Consider the following 16,120-nt stretch of genomic DNA (forward strand, 5'->3'; position numbering starts at 1 on the left):
ACCGTCCTGCTTGTGTCTTAAGCCTACTTTAAGGACGGCCAAGCTAGTGGGTGTTGAGTGGCACAGCAGGCATCGGGCAGCTGCCCTACCTCCTCCGTCGCCCTGTCACTCACCTCCGATGAGGCGCGTCTTCCTTATAGCGCCTGACAATGGAGTCGTTTCCTGGGGGCTCAGCCGTGATTGACATGATGCTGGAACGGCTCCGATGCGGCTGCTTCAACACACGCACACACACACACACGTGTTACAGGGAGCTGGGTATGTCTATGCTGCGCCTCCATGGGCATAAATATTACACACACAGGGACTTAATTTAACTCAGATGGGTCCTGCCTCCTACACAGGCAGTGTGGGCCCACAAGCTGGTTCTCGGCAGTGACCTTGGCCAAAGAAGGCTGGGGTGGTCAGAGCCCCTGAGCTGGGCGCACATCTGCTTGCACATCTGCTGGCCTGGGGAGCGAGGTGGGGCTGGGGGGTGCTGAGATCTGCCAGGCAGTGCCTGGCTTCTGCCCTGCACAGACTGAACTCTCTGTCCCCAGGGCAGTCCGGGCTTGGGCTCCTGCTCCGGAGGAGAGGACCTCTGGGTCTGGTGGTGGTGGGAGCAACACACGGCGACGACGACGCGGACAGCTCAGCTATTGGAGGAGGGTGACCCTTTGGAGCGAGGCTTGTGGGCTGGGGGAAGGGCTGCCTTAAATAAGAGCCTGGGATTTCACCTCCGAGAGCCACGCTCAGACAGGGGTCATTCATGGTCACCTCTCTGTCACCCCCAGGGTCTGATTTTGGAAGCAGAGCTGATGAGCTTCCCAGCGTGTCCCCTGGGGGCTGGAATTTCTAATCCCATGCCTTCGGCTGCCGGCTGGGGGGAGTAGCACCAGGCCGGTGGTATGGTGGTGGGGACCCTGCCTGGCCTGCCTGGGTGAGCTGGAGGGCGGCGTGGGGGCACGGGGCAGGCCCTGCTCTGCCTCGGGCGGCCTCGGCTGCTCCAGCCTTGCCTGCCCCCGCCACCAGCAGAACTGCCAGGGGCTGAGGAGCTGCGGCAGGACTTTCAGTGCCTGTGCCGTGCGCTGCGGCCCCACTGAGGCCCTCTCTTCCTCCCGCCAAGTGTTAAATTGGGAAAGGTGGCGGCAAAAGGTGTAAACACATGGTGAGACAGGGACATATCTTTAAATAAACCTAAGGGGGGCCTGGGCCGCGGCCCCGGGAGGGGAAGGCCAGGGGCGCCGGGCCTGTCAGGGCAGATGCAGCCTGGGCTGGCGGGCCTGGGCCGAGCTCTGAGCTGGAAGCGGGGGGCAGTGGGGACCCTGCTCACCATCTTGGAGAAGGAGCTGGTGACAGGCAGGGACCTGGAGGAGCCCGGGCTGACGTCCATGCCATCTTCTTCATGTCCCCTCCCTGTCCTCGGGGACACACAGGGGTGCAGAGGGAGGAAAGAGAAGGGGGAGGAAGGTCATTGAAGAAGGCCACTGGGAGCCCCTGGGCACTGCGCCACTGGGGGCAGTGGGGGCACACCCTTCCTGGGGGTGGGAGGCGCGTGGAGGCACAGCCTGGTCTTTTCACCAGCACGTCCTGCCTGGCTCTCTGTGTGGAACAGCGGGAAGCAGAGGACGTGTCTTTTGTGGGGCAGGAAGATTACTGCACAGCCGCCCCAACATCAGAAGGGACCCCACTGTCCCCACTTCACAGGCCGTCTGGGGACTGGGGCCCATGGGGGCAGGAGGTGTTGCCTCCAGCAGAGCCCCTAGCGCCCCATGCTCCTCTGGGGCTGCCTGGGGGCTTCTGCCCACTTTTGTTGGCCCTTATCTTGCTGCAGATGGGGAGTCAGCCCATCCATGGCCCCAGGCCTGTGTGTGCATGTATGTGCGTGCACAGTAGCCCAGACTCTGGCTCCTGCGGGGATGAGCCACAGTTCCCTTCCTGGCCCAGCACCGCAGGCCGGGCAGTCGGCAAGGCTCCGTCCCTGCTGGAGTCCTTCCCTCTTCTTGGCACAAACGCCCTCTACTTCCCGCAGGCCACAGGCCCTTTACACCTCCCTTCCATACGAGGTCCTGGAAACACGTGGTCTGGCCCCTAGGGAGGTAGCCGGGCCCCCAGCTCGGGGCTCTCCTTCCCCCAGTGCCCCCACCAGGCCCAGGCGGGATCTGGACCTCTGGGTCCCCTGCTGTCCTCACAGCCCCCGGGAAGGATGAAGCCCACGGACCCGGGCCTGGCCATCCACGTCTGCAGCCTCGTTCCCAGGCCTGTCCCAAGCGCTGCCTGCTCCAGCCCTGGAAGGCGGTGCAGCCTTCCGTATCACACCCTTTCCAGGCTCCACATCTTGTCTCTGCTTCCTGCTCCATCCTGGGCGCCCCTCCAGAGGCCCTGCCCCGTGGCCTAAGTGCTCCCTCTTCCAGGCCCAGTCTACACGTCCCTTTCGGGACAGCTCCTTCTCCGGCATTCCTCCAGCCGCTCTCTGGGAGTCTGAGCCATTTCCTCCTCCTTGCCGACGGCCCCGCCTGAGCACCTGGGCTGCGGAAGTGCCTACGTGGACCTGCCAGCACCTGGCACACCACAGGGGCTCCCTGCACCTGGGCAAACCCTCGCTAGCCAGCTGTCACTCCAGAGCTGTGCTGGGGATGAGGGAGGGGAATTCTGAGCACAGCGTGTCTTGGGAACCAGGGGCAGCTTGCAGGCTGGGGGCCGCCTGGCCAGCAGTCTGCGAGGTCAAGCTGCCCTCCGGCCGACAGGCCAGGAGCAGACATGCAAAGCTCAGCTGAGGGCTCGGGGGCCCTGGATGGACCCCTGGTGCCGGGGGTGGGGGGGTGTGTGGAAGGGAAACCTCAGATAGGACATTTGTGCAGGCAGACTCCTGCCCTCTCCGATGCCGTGTCCATCTGGACACCCCGCCAGCCACCCTGGGACCCCAGTGCCCCCAAGACCCATCCCGAGTTAACCTCACGGGATTGGTGCCCACGATGGCAGAGACAGAGGGACCCCGAGTCAGAGTGACAGCCTGGGGCGGGATCCAGACGTCTCACTAACCTGGAAAATCGGAGGCGCGCTTCAGGCTGATGGGGGACTTGGCTCTCTGCAGCTGGAGGTGGGGAGCAGAAGGAAGAGACAGAGGACACGATCAGACAAGGCCCGAGACGCGTGTCATCGGAGCTCGGGGAAGAAGGAAACTGAGTCGAGCCCACGCCGGCCCTTGCCACGTGGCTGCTGGAATCACAGAAGGCACAGGATGCCCGTCTCCACGCGGCTCCCCGGCCCCACGCGGGCAGCTGCTGGAATAAACAGCCCCCCAACCCCACCCTGAGGGAGGCTGTGCCATGTGGTCTGGATGGTACATGGAGCGGCAGGGGGGAACGGAGGGTGAAGCTGGGCAGAGCTGGGTATAGGACACAGGAGGATGGCAGGAAAGGAGGTGGCATCGCGGCAGGCTTTGCCGCGCCACGTGTGCGAGGGCGGGGGAGCAGAGGCGCTGCCCGGCCCCCTCGTAGGAGACCATTCCCGTCATTCCTTTGCTCACTCGTCCACTCGCTCACGCACACGTGTTCATCCCTCGGCCCAGGGGTGGCGCAGATACTGGGCACAGCGGACGGGTTTGCTGCTGTGAGTCCAGCGCCCGTCACAAGCCACTAACATCCATAAACGCGTGACAGGTACTCAATACCTATTTGTTCGATAAACGAATGAATTCGGAGGTAATGCCTCTTTCATTCTCTCTCCCTCTTGCTCTCCTTTTTTCCCTTCTACTGCAGGCACGAGAGATGAGGGCATGGATAAAAACAGCAAAGGAAAAAGCACAAGGGGGCACGAGTTCCGTTCACAGCACGAAAACAGGTGGAGAGGCATCTGGGCTCCGAGACCCACTGCGGAACCACGTGGGGGCCCCCCCGCTGCATCCTCGCCCACCCACCCCCATCTCACCGGCCCCACCTGCGACGGTCCCGCCGCCGCCGCCTGCCCTCCTCCCCCCGCAAGCACCTGGATGCCCTTGAGGTTCATCCTCCGCTTGGGCGGGTGGTAGGGCAGGAAGTATCGGCTGTCTTCCGGGGACTCCTCTGAGGTTGAAGAATCGTCAGCCTCCTGCCCGTTGGTCCTGGGGCTGCTGTCCCCGAAGTTCTGAGAGATGATGGTCACGGGCAGGTTTCTGGGCAGACTCTGGAGGCAAGGAGGGAGCCGGGTCAGTGATGGAGCCCGAGGAGCGGATGCCAGCCAGGGGAACGGCTCTGCCAATGTGCCATCATTCCCTCAGGCACCCAAGCCTGAAACTCAGGATGACCTGCTCCCCTTTCCCAACCCCCGCACCCAGCCCGATGCCAGGACCTATCATTCTAGCTCTGCTCTCCTCCCCACAAGCCCTGGTCCCCTCCCTCCTGCCAGGGGCTGGAGCAGCCCTAGTGCTTTTTGCAAGGGCAAAGGGACTGCCTCCTTGCTGGTTGCGGCCCCTCCTCTGATATGCCCCCACTGGATCCCTAATTTCTAGCCCTGCACTGAAGCTGCGAGTATAAAAATTGCTGCTGTGTAACACCAGTGCCAGGCACCGCCCTAAGGGACCCATGTCACGATCTGGGGCCGAGGCGCAGGGACCCTCTCAAAGCTGCACGACACCCTTCTGCTAAGTTGCCTCCAAACGCACAGCTTTGGGCCGTGCAAGAAGTACGATGCAAATCATCACAGTCCAAGAATAACTCAGACCAAGGTCCTTGGCTGACGGGCCACTGTGCTCCCTTCTGCTCCGCCCTCCAGCCACACCTCCCGCCTGTCCCCGCCACCCACTCTACAGATGGCAGAACCGCCAGGGGCGGCCCGTCCATGGCATGCCCTGTGTGTCACACCCCCGGACCTCGGCTTGTGCTGTCCCTGTGGCCTGGAACACCGGCCCCATCCCCCTGACCTAGCGGGGGCCTTGGTTCCCGGATTCGGCAGGCGTGCCCGGAGAGTCCACCCCGTGCCTGGCCCCGCGCCACGTGCTGGACAAACAGAGGCGCCTACAGGGAGCTTCTGCATCATCACACACCGTGGGACATGCCCACAGGGACAGCCTAACACAGAGGCTCCTGGTTTCCATTGTGGGGGTCGGGGAAAGCCTCGCGGAGGAAGTGACACTTCAGCCATGCCCAGGAGAAGTCAGAGGGGCAGCTTTCCAAGTGGGGATCTTGGCCTCTCCTGCAGGGAGGCTCTCTGGAACCCTGAGAGAATGGGGGCCCCCTGCCCTGGGCTCCCGCAGCCCCCCTGCACTCATAATTCACAATCTGGGTTGGATGCCGTGTCAGTCTGCCTCCATCGCTGGCTCTGAGTCCTCGGCGGGGGGCGGGGGCGGGGGCGGGGGGTGTTGTCCCAGCTCCTCCAGGCCACGGTCTCGTGATGCCCTCAGGCAGGTGGCTTAGCTATTTGTATTCCGATTCCACCCTTGGCCACGGGAGACCGTGATCTCACCATCCCGGCAGGTCAGTTCCGTGGCCTAAACGAGACCCTGGCACAGCACCTGCATGAGACGGCGCCCAAACCCACAGCTGCAGGAGTAGCAGCATCTGTTCTGATGGCAGGAACATTCACGTCTGGATGCCTGGGACCCTGCTGTGACATGTGCCCTGAACTTTCTATCACCCGTAAACGGCAGTTTCCTTACGGGCCCTGGTGACTTTAATGGGAGCAGGGCATCTTAAACCCAGCGACCGTCCCGATGGGTTTAAGGAAACCCAGGGGCAAGGCTGAGGGCTGGCAGAGGGCAGCCGAGCACGAGCTGCAGTCCTAACGTGGACGTGGCTTGCCTGAGCCCACCCGGCCAGGGGTGGCCAGGCCAGGGTTTTGCTGCATCTTCCAGCTACAAAACGAGCGGCTTCTGCTCATCGCTACCCAGACGCAGGACGGTCCCGGGCCCCGGTGGGGAAGGGCACGGGTCTGCAGGGCGGGCGCAGGCCCGGCCAGCCCACCTGGTCCAGGCTGCTGCTGTCCTTGGAGAGGCGCCGGAGCTTGCTCTCCAGGTTCACGATGCAGGCCTCCCGCCGGACCATCTCGATCCGCATCTCGTCGTTCTTCTCCTCCAGCTCGCGGATCTGCTTCCGGTACTTGTCCTTCTCGATCAGGCACTGTGAGTACTGCGTCTGCGCTTCGTCCCGGGAATGGAAGGCCTGCAGGGAGGAGGAGGAGCAGGACGAGGAGGTCAAGGCCAACGGGTCCTTCGCTCCGACACACACACAGCAGATCCAGGGCGCCCCTCCCCAGCCCCCGTGGCAACCACGCCGTCCCTGGACCTTTTCTTGACCCTGACACTTAAGCGTTTCGGTGGCTCCTTTAACAACAAGTGCCCCAGGCCTGTCTGCCTGTCCAGCCCTGGCTGGGCATTGGGCGCTGGGTGCGGGGCTCTGATGCAGCCCCTCTCCGAGCCCACCCTCTGCCCTATCAAGGGGTGCTCTTCTTATCACTCCCATTTCACTGATGAGGGGACTGAGGCTTCCAGGGAGTGGCAGCTTGTCTGCAGGCACACGTCTGATGAGTGACAGGGCCTGGACTTGGTCATCTTGCTCCCAGGATCAGGGCCCTGGAGTCCAGCTCAGGCCCCCGTGCTCTGCAAGTGCCTGTGCCTTCTGAAAGCCTTTGGGGATAGAATTCATCTTTGGAAGGGAGGCAAGGAAGACAGATTCGTGAGCGGTTCCTGCATGGTTAAGGACAGGACACCAGACACCCCCTCCTGCTGGCCCCCGGGACTTGGTGCCTGCAGTTCCACCGCGCAGCCGCCAGGCGGCCCCGTACCTGGTCCCGCTCCCGCTCCACCTCCTCCAGCTGCAGCATGACCGTGTTCATGCGGTGCTTGTACATTTCGCAGTCCTTCCCCAGTGTCGAGCACTTCAGCTCCAGGTCCTCCTTCTCCTCCAGGTACTGGAAGCAGCAGCGAGAAATCAATACGACCCGCAAGGCAGGGCTGCCGGCGTTTTCGAGCTGGGTCGCCCTGCTGGCTGGCCTGAGCGGGCCTGCCCCTCCCGACAGCGCCTGACCTTCTGAGCATCAGCTAGGCGACTAGAAGGGACCACGGCGGGAGGCCAGTCCACCCACTGGACTGGGTCGGGGAACGTGGTGGGGGACAGGGCGGACACCGCGGGTGTCCTCCTGGGGCCGGTAGTGGGGGAGGGGAGGCAGGTTCCAAGCTGACACAAGGATCCCAAGTACCGGCCAGGTGCTGCTGCTCAGGGTGTTTATACAGGCGTCAGACCCAGTCCCTGGAGGAGGGAGGGGCCTGGACGCTGCCCTGACCGCCCTTGGGCTCCCACCTTGTCTCGCAGCTCCTCCGCCTGGCGGACCTCCTCCTGCAGGTTGTAGATCTTGTTAACTAGCTCCTGTCGGTCCTCCAGGGCCTCCTTGCGGTCATGCTCCAGGATGTCCAGGATGGCCTTGTCCGAGTCCGGCAGGCTGCGCTTCCCGGCCTAGAAGGGTGGGGACAGGTAGGGAGGGAACATTTAAAGGTGTGTGTATGGTGGCGGGGGGGGGACAGGGATCAAGGCACCCCGGAAGGTGGAAGGCGGCAGACAAAAGGGCCAGAGGGAGTTCCCATCGTGGCTCAGGAGCTAACAAACCCAACTAGCATCCATGAGGACGTGGGTTCGATCCCTGGCCTTGCTCAGTGGGTTAAGGATCTGGCATTGCTGTGGCTGTGGTGTAGGCCAGCGGTTGCTGCTCTGATTCAGCCCTTAGCCTGGGAACCTCCATAGGCTGCCAGTGCGGCCCTGAAAGACAAAAAAAAAAAAAAAAAAAAAAAAAGAGGCCAGCGACTGACTCTGAGTGAGCAGAAGGTTTTGTGCCAGGGAAGCAGAGGCAGGAATCACTGTCTCTTGGGTCCTTAAGCAGCTTATTATTTATGAGTTTTATCATCTGCAAAGACGCATAAATCCCACCTCTGCTCAGAAACATCCTGACGCCTATTGTTCTGCCCCAGCTCTTATCAGAGCCAAGAGCAGCGACTGCTGCTCCTCCCGACACTTCACGGGTGACAACAAAGAGAGGGCTGATCTGCCTTCCAGAGGCTTCCCCTGAAATATCAGTTAATCTGCTCCGATTAAACTGGGACTCATCCTCTGCTCTGAATAGGAGCCTTACACGCCAGGCAGCCAGTCCTGGGGCGGGGGGCAGATTCTGGGGGGAGGGGTGTATGTTGGGATGTGATTTCCCCGCAGACGTAGGTCGGGATGTCATTTCTCCACACCCACAGATGATTCCCTGATGACACCGGGGAGGAGCTGCTCTAAGTTTTAACCAATCCCGCTGAGCTGAGAGCTGCGTTTCATGGAATCTTTTTTTTTTTTTTTTGGTCTTTTTGCCTTTTCTAGGGCTGATCCCATGGCACACGGAGGTTCCCAGGTTAGGGGTCCAATCAGATAGCTACGCCACAGCCACAGCAATGCGGGATCCAAGCCGCATCTGCAACCCACACCACAGCTCACGGCCATGCTGGATCCTCAACCCACTGAGCAAGGCCAGGGATCGAACCTGCAACCTCATGGATTCATTAACCACTGAGCCACGAAGGGACCTCCTGCGTTTCATGAAATCTTTAAGGGCAAGGCTGTTTCCTGGATGTCTTTTCCTTACAGCCCTCGTGCACTGATGTCGTGTGAATTTCACGAGGTGCTGCCACCAAGGGAGCAGCGGCACCAGGCCGACGCACATAAGGTCGGGGCAACAAGAAGCAGGTGGGATGGGCACTCTGCACCTGACAGGCGGGGGAAAGGGAGGGGCCCAAGGGTGACATGAGGTCTGTGCGGTCCTGGGCTCAGCAGGCGGGGGCTCCGGGCCTGCAGCCAACCGGCGGGGTGGGGCGGGGGTGGGGGGTCCCCGGCGCTTGCCTGGATGATGGACTGCAGCTCCTGGATCTTGGTCTTCAGCATCTCATTCTCCCGCTCCAGCTCCAGAACCTGCTCCTTCTTGGGCCGATTCTCGATGTCGTTCTTGAGCTTCAGTGACTGATTCCGCTCCAGCTTGCACTCCTCCTCCATCTTATTCAGCCGGTGCTTCAGCTGATCGATCTGAGACACCCCAGGGGGCAGAGGGGAGAAGGCAGTTGGCGGGGAACAGCCAGAAAAGGCAGCGCCTCCCGGAGCCTCCGGAGCTTCCAGCAGGACCTGCATTAGGCTCCCTTCTTTCCTTCCTCTGGCTGCTGACAGAGGAGGGCTCAAACAAACCACCACCTCCTTCCTGAGGAAGGGGCCCCCGATTCGTGCATTTACTCAGGACACGCTCTTGGGCAAGTTTTGTGTGTGTGTTGGGGGGACAGGTTACAGACGAGAATAGAAGATACCCAAGCGGGTGTTTCCCTGAGGTGGGCTACCCATTTGAAAGTTCTTTTTTGAGGGGTTTCAAACTCTGATCTTCAGAGCCAAGATTCCCCGAAGAACGCCCGTGTGACTGAAGCCAGCAAAGGGACGAGGAGGGCGGGTGAGGCCCCTGCTGCATTTACACCCCAGAGCAGCTCTGCCTGCATGTTTTGGGCTCTTGGTTGCACCCAAGATTTTTTTTTCAGCCATGCCCGCAGCACGTGGACGCTCACAGGGCAGGGATCGGACCTGAGCCACAGCAATGATGACGCTAGGCCCTTAACCTGCCGAGCCACCAGGGAACTCCTCATGCAAGATTTTACTTGAACAAATGGCACTGCTGCTAGTAGAACCGCTTGAGATCCACTGGGCTACAGGTTGACAGGCTCTCTGGCCTGAAGGACCTGCCCAGACTCAGTGCAAGACAGAGTGGCTTCCCGGAGGTGGCAGTGTCTATTCCTGGAAGTGGGACACCTGGAGATGTGCTCAGCATCACCCTCAAGAGGTGTCAGGACCTGGGACCAGGACGAGGCGTCTTAAACCGCTGGGACTACACGTGTCGGCTGCCCCGACTGAGCAGCCTTGGCAAAACACCCCAAACAGGACCGTTTTCTAGGGCTGCAAGGAAGGGAAGCCCCAAAGGGCGTGAGTGTCCTTTTTCAACTCTGGGCTTCACTTCAAGCAACCTGGCAGGGGGAGGGCCGTGGCCTTAGCAAGGAGGGGACTGCGGCTGCACGCCGGAGGTCCGAGGGAAAGGAGATAGAGGGAGGGAGCCCGGGCTGAGAAATGACCCAAGACTCAGCTGCCCAGGGTTCTTTCAAGTCCTAGGAGTGCTTGCTCACTATCAATACATGTCCAGAAAACATGAAACAGAAGATATTTGTCAGAAAGAAAGTTCCAAGTCTCTGCCACAGGTTAACCTCCCCTAAGCCTTGATAACAGCACAGAAACCTTTTCTCCAGGTCATGGGGGGAAAAAAAAAAAAGGCCCTCCCCAACATCTTTGAGGATGAACCCAAGTGCCCTGCTATGGGTCCAGAGCCCCAGCCCTATCCAAGCAGACATGAAGTGGGCACTGACGGCGTCAGCCTTTTTGCCAAAGAATTACTTGTCAGTATCTCAGCAATCCTAGGGCACAGGTATTATTCTAAATGTCACTTACAAATGAGGAAACTGAGGCCAACTAAAAGGTAAAGTGAGACGCCAAAAGCCAGATTGGAACGCAGGCCCAAAGACTGTAAAACTCGTGTTCTTTGCCTGCAAGGCCGCTGACGCAATTCACCCAAATTCTAAGGGATGGTTTACTGATCTGTCTGCTTCAACTAAATTGTAAGTGACCCGAGCAGAAATCAGGTTATTTATCCCTCTGTCCCCCACAGTGCTTAGCACCATGCCTTACACGTGGCAGGTGTTTAATAAATATTCCCAGAGTCTATTTTCCACTCCGCAGCCAGAGTGATCCTTCCAGATATAAATCAGCTGTCACTCCCAGCTCTCAATCTTTCGGAGGCTTCTATCACAACTGGAATAAATTCCAAAGTTCTTACCAAGCCCCCATGCCCTGGACCCCAGCCATCTCTCAGGGCTGCTTTCTCATTTGGCTCCAGCCCCACTGGCTCTCTGGCTGTTTCTCAAAAACACCAAGCATGCCCCCTACCTGGGGCCTTGGCATGCTCCCTTTCCTCTTCCCCTGAGACGTGGTACAGGGCTGGCTCCTCCCCTTTCCTCTGATCCCAGCTGCGACACTGTGTCCCCTCTGGGGAACCTTTCCTGAGCATCCTCCTTAAAACAGCATCCCTCACACACTCTCCCTGTACCATTTTTTCCCTCTTCTTAATAGCACGTATTACTACCAGGTATTGACATGTTTGTTTTCTGATTAGAATGTGAGCTCCGTGACAGCAGGGTTTAATCTTGAGTTATGTGTCCCTGGAAAAGAGCCTGGTGCACGGTGGCACACAATAAATAAAACGAATGAATGAATTAAGCCAATTCCCTTCTCTGTGTCCCTTTTGGAGGTAAACTCATTAACGACGTCCATCATTTGGCTACTGGATTATTCACTGATAAGTGTACTGACCATGCCACTGTGCCACGCAGAGCTTTGTGGGTACAGCTATGAAGGGCAGAGTCCTGGCCTCAAAGACCTCATGACCCGCAGGACAGGTGCTGTGCTCGTTTCCTCACTGATCTCCCGGAGGGCTGCGGTCTGGGTGGGCTCCTGGGTCCTCCACCTCCCCTCTCAGGGCAGGCCCTGTGTGCGCATGTCTGGTACCTCTGGCAGGTGGATCTGGGCTCTGGAACAAGGGAAGCCCTACCCGCCTGGCGGCGCTGGTCTGCACGCAGGGGCGCTGGTCTGCACAGGTGCCTGGCCGATTCTCGGGCTCCTGAGCAGGGTCTGTGTGCGCATGTGCAGACACGTGCGTGGTGGATCCTAAGCTGTCGCGCTAGGCCTCCCTGGGTGGGCGCACGCATGCGCACTGTGGATGCAGGCCCTCCTTGCTCCCCCACCTGGCCAGCTGGGAAATCCGGCACCTGCCTGCCTGGTGGTCTTCACTCTGGCCCGTAGGCCCTGCCCCGGGCCCCTCACCTCGAGCTGGAGGTCTCGGCTCCGCATGACGGCCATGTTTTTCTCTTCGCTGAGCTGGGCGTAGCGCATGGCCAAGTTGTAGTTGTCGTCCTTCACCTTGACCAGCTCGTCGTTGTAGCTGTCCCGCTCCTCCTTCATCTTGTAGTACCGCTCCTGGAAGGTCAGCAGCTCCACGCGTATCAGCGTCAGCTGCTTCTTCTCGTCCTCCAGCTGTCGGGACTTGGCCAGCAGCTCGCAGCGCTGCAGGTCCTTAGCCTTCATCTGCTGCTGCAGCTTGATGACCTCGTTCATCAGGAAGTGCGTGAGGCCCTCGTGGCCCTCCTCCACTGTGGAGAGGGGGCACCCAGTCAGGCCCGGGGACTGGAGAGGGGGAGAAGGGGCTTCTAGACGCGGGGCAGGAATCATTCGTTCACTCATTCGCTCACCAACATTTTACTGAGCTCTCACTACCCATTAGGCTCTGGGGGTTCAGGGTGAGCAAGACAGCCTTGATCCGGGTAGAGCTTACAGTCTGGTAAGGGAGACAGACATTAAAAAAACAAATGATCACACACAGATCTAACTACAGATAGGGTTTCACAACGCAAAGGTATTGGGGTCTGAGCGTGTGTAACAGGGGGACCAGATCCAGCCCAGGGGACAGAGGCATCAGAGAAGGCTCCTGAGGGTGAGCTGGAGAGGTGAGGTGTGAAACACGTTCTAGGAAGATGGAACAACATTGCCGAGGTCTTAGGGGGAGGAACTTGGCACATTTCCTAAAGTGAAGGAAGCCCCAGCTGGCTGGAGCCTAGTGAGGGAGGAAGAGGGAGGGAGAGAAGAGTGTCTCAGGGGCTGGACCATGTAGGTCCTTGTGGGCTGCACCTGGGTCTTTAGATGGAAACAATGGAAAGCCACTGAATGGGGGCTTTAAGTGGGGGAGGGTAACAGGAGGAGGAGAGAAACTATGGGAGCAGTGCAGGAGTGGGTGCAGAGAGTGGGGCGTTGCAGAGGTCTTGGCTATGGGAGGGGTATAGATGGAGAGAAGTCTGGCTCAAGAGTATTTAGGAAGGAAAACTAAGGCAGCAAGAGGGCCATGGGCGCTGGCTCATGGGACACTGATGAGAGAGTCGTCAAGACAAGTTCAAGATCCAGGTGGTACGAATTTCTACATGTTCCGTGAACTCCTTTTGGCTCTGCCTCCGTGTGCTCCTCCATCACCTACCTTTCAGCATCAGGCAGAAATAAGGAGTTGACAGCTCCCAAGTGCCACAGGGGCACGGCCCCGATGTCACAGAGCCATAGCCTGAAAACTGTCCCACCGCTAAACACACACACACACGCATACACACCTCCCACCACAGTCCGAATGCTCCTGATGGCAAAGCCACTTACCCACAATGGTGGAGAATCTCCGGGTGGGTTCCTTCCCAGTCACCAGTTTGTACAGTTCTGGGTAGTAAAATTCCAGGCTCTCCAAGAAGACCACGTAGCCCCTTTGCCCCTTGGTATGCAGAATGTCCAACAGTCGGCCTAGAGGACAGGACAGATCCCTGAGCGAGGAGAGGTCATGTTGGACTGGACACACGTCTCCGAGTGGAGTCCTATCCTGGCTCAGGTCCCTCGGGACACTCCTGAGAAGACGGTCTCACCCCGTCCTGTGGCTCCTGAGTTATACCAAAGTGCCAAGCCCTCAGCAGGGATCCAGTGGGGGTTCGTTTCCTTTCTCCAGGAAACTGGTAGAACCAGAATAAATGGAACTGCAGCCACAGGAAACCAACAGTTTTAAAGAGCTTCCCAATCGAGCAGGGCTTCAATTAACCACATAGGCATCAGCTCGTCTGTGACGGATGGAGGTACAACAGCAATTACGGAGTCATATATGGTTCTCTGGGATTCAGACCAGGAAGACATATATTTGGTCAGGGAGCTAGGAAAAGTCATAGGAAGCAGGGATAGCTCCATGTTCTATGGGATTTTCGCAGAGTCTGGAAACATCTTTAATCTAAATGTAATCTGCTTGGCAGCCTTCGATTTTTATCCTACTGGTTCCACTGATTGTTTACATTTCTGCCCCTTCCTTAAGCATCTAACTTTCAGCTACTTCTTCCCTTTGGGTCCTAAAACTCTACCTCTCCTCTAGGAGAGACATAATAAATAAATTTCCTCTCGTGTCAACTGATGGTCTGTCAAAGCTGCCGGGAGCACTGTGTTGAAAAGAATTCTGAAGTTACAAGCACGCTGGGTGGGAGAGCATGCTGTGATTAGTGATGTCTGTCAGGTATGCAAAAGAGAGTCACAGCCTATGAGCTGCTTCTCACCAGTCACACTGCGGGCAAGTGATTTCCCACCTCTTATTCCACGGGGAGCCACAGGAAAAAATGTATTTTACACTGTGACCTCGAGCTTACACCGAGACAAATACACACACATTTGTGTGTGTACACACACACATGTATATAAAACCAAAACAAGGCTCACAAACCACCTTATTCCCCTTAATGAATGTGATAAAGTGTGGTGGAGCCCTAGGCAGTCTAGAAAAGCCTAGGTGTCCTTTATCAGAATAATGCTTTAAACAGATAGACTGCACTGGAATACAAAGGGAATCAATTATCATGAAGTCCCGTTATCAAATATTAAATTTGCGACTCTAATAAATGTGCTTCTTTATTAATGCATTAATAATCCAATCTCTTGGCAGGCCTAATAACTATTGTAATTTCAAGGGAGAGATATTTTGGAAGATCTGTGAGAGCTGTACTGTGATAGGAAGCTATCTGTACTGTTTCCTGTTGACAAAGTCACAGGTATTGCTCATCTCTGTGATCTGCCACCTGCCTGCATTCATAATCGGAGGGGATGCAAAGTCTCAATGTAGGCTGGTGAAATCAAGATGCCATCTCCTCACCTCCTGCGCCCCGTCCAAGTTCATGGATCCTCGCTACCCCTGGACAGCTTGGTGGGGGACCGGGGGAGGGCAGAGGTCTATGGATTCTAGTCAAAGCAGTTCCTGACTGAGAGAAACCATGTTGCTACAGCTAACTGTGGCTCCTGAGGTTACCTGCCCTGTTGATCTTGGATGGCAGCATGGGAGCGTTAAGCACTTCGTCTTCATCTTGCTCATCGATGACCTTGCACTGGCGCAGGTAGGGGGTGAGCTTGGCTGGGTTGATGTAGCGACTCAGCATATGCCGGTTGCACTCCACGTTCTCCCACAAGGCCTCCTCCTCATCCTTCAGCGTCTCCATGTAGTCATCCATCTCGGGCGCTCCTCCTTTTAGACACAAACCCCGACAAGGTGAGTAAAAGAGCCTCACTGGAATAGTTCTATCAACTTCGGCGAGACCGTCAGTACCTAGGAAGTTAAATAAAGTAAAGCAAAGCATGCATAGAGTGTTTTACTTTTTATTTAAGAAAGGATGGGATATGAATACAGGCATATATTTCTTAACGTACTAAACATCCACAATGGATGAATAAGCCATAAAATTTTAAAAAATGATAGGGAGAGAGGGAAGATTGTGCAGTTGGAGTAAATCCTTTCCATCCAAGTTCTTCTATCTTCCTAAGAATTTCTCTCTCCAAAAACAGTACATGCTATTTTTGTTTTACAGTTCCCCATAAACGGTGTCAGACTCTATGCTTTCCTGTTTCCCCTTTCAACTTGCTTCTTTCTCTCTGCGTTTATTGAGATTTTCTGAGATTGGTACATGTACACATCATTCATTCATTTTTTTAAAGCCGGGTTTGTTGAGATGTAACATGAATCATACAATCCCATTTTAAAAGCGTGCAAGTCAGTGGCTTTTGGTATATTCAGAGTTGTGCAACCATCAGCACAATTTGTTGCAGAACACTTTCACCCCCCCCACAAGAAACTTCCTTCCTTTAGCAGTCTTTCCCTCTTTTCCCTTCAATACCTGCCCCTCCAGCATGAGGCAACCACTATTCCACCTTCTGTCTGCAGACCTGCCTCTTCTGGACATTTCACATAAATGGGGTCACACGACTTGTGGACTATCGTGACTGGCTCTTTCCCCCATGACTTATATCATTTTCAAGCTTTATCCACGTAGCATTCTTTTTATTGGTGAACACCTTTCCACTGTACGGATATATCACATCGGATTTATCCATCCACCGATGAGCCTTTGGGTTGTCTGCCTATTATGAATTTTGCTACAATGAAGATTCACGTACACGGTTTTTCTGTAGACCCACGTTTTTCTTTCCATTGGTCAGATATGCAGAAGTGGAATGGA

The 16,120-nt window shown here is 57.1% G+C and overlaps 1 protein-coding gene across 4 annotated transcripts in view; it reads right to left on the reverse strand.

Moving 5' to 3' along the window:
* Nucleotides 1-16,120, reverse strand: part of CARD11 (caspase recruitment domain family member 11) — a 121,200-nt gene that overhangs the window by 17,758 nt on the left and 87,322 nt on the right. For 2 of the 4 annotated variants that reach the window (XM_021086018.1, XM_021086019.1), the window contains exons 3-13: nt 14,920-15,132; nt 13,251-13,388; nt 11,880-12,205; nt 8,823-9,002; nt 7,254-7,406; nt 6,739-6,864; nt 5,919-6,116; nt 3,967-4,143; nt 3,022-3,073; nt 1,313-1,395; nt 114-211 (exon numbers count right to left, since the gene is read on the reverse strand). In XM_021086018.1, the coding sequence (XP_020941677.1) occupies nt 114-211; nt 1,313-1,395; nt 3,022-3,073; nt 3,967-4,143; nt 5,919-6,116; nt 6,739-6,864; nt 7,254-7,406; nt 8,823-9,002; nt 11,880-12,205; nt 13,251-13,388; nt 14,920-15,132 (1,744 nt within the window). Of the gene's footprint in view, nt 1-113; nt 215-1,312; nt 1,396-3,021; nt 3,074-3,966; nt 4,144-5,918; nt 6,117-6,738; nt 6,865-7,253; nt 7,407-8,822; nt 9,003-11,879; nt 12,206-13,250; nt 13,389-14,919; nt 15,133-16,120 lie in introns of all 4 variants that reach the window. The other 2 variants (XM_021086015.1, XM_021086016.1) reach the window with 1 other exon arrangement.

Source organism: Sus scrofa, chromosome 3 (assembly GCF_000003025.6).
Source record: "Sus scrofa isolate TJ Tabasco breed Duroc chromosome 3, Sscrofa11.1, whole genome shotgun sequence".
Classification (NCBI taxonomy): domain Eukaryota; kingdom Metazoa; phylum Chordata; class Mammalia; order Artiodactyla; family Suidae; genus Sus; species Sus scrofa.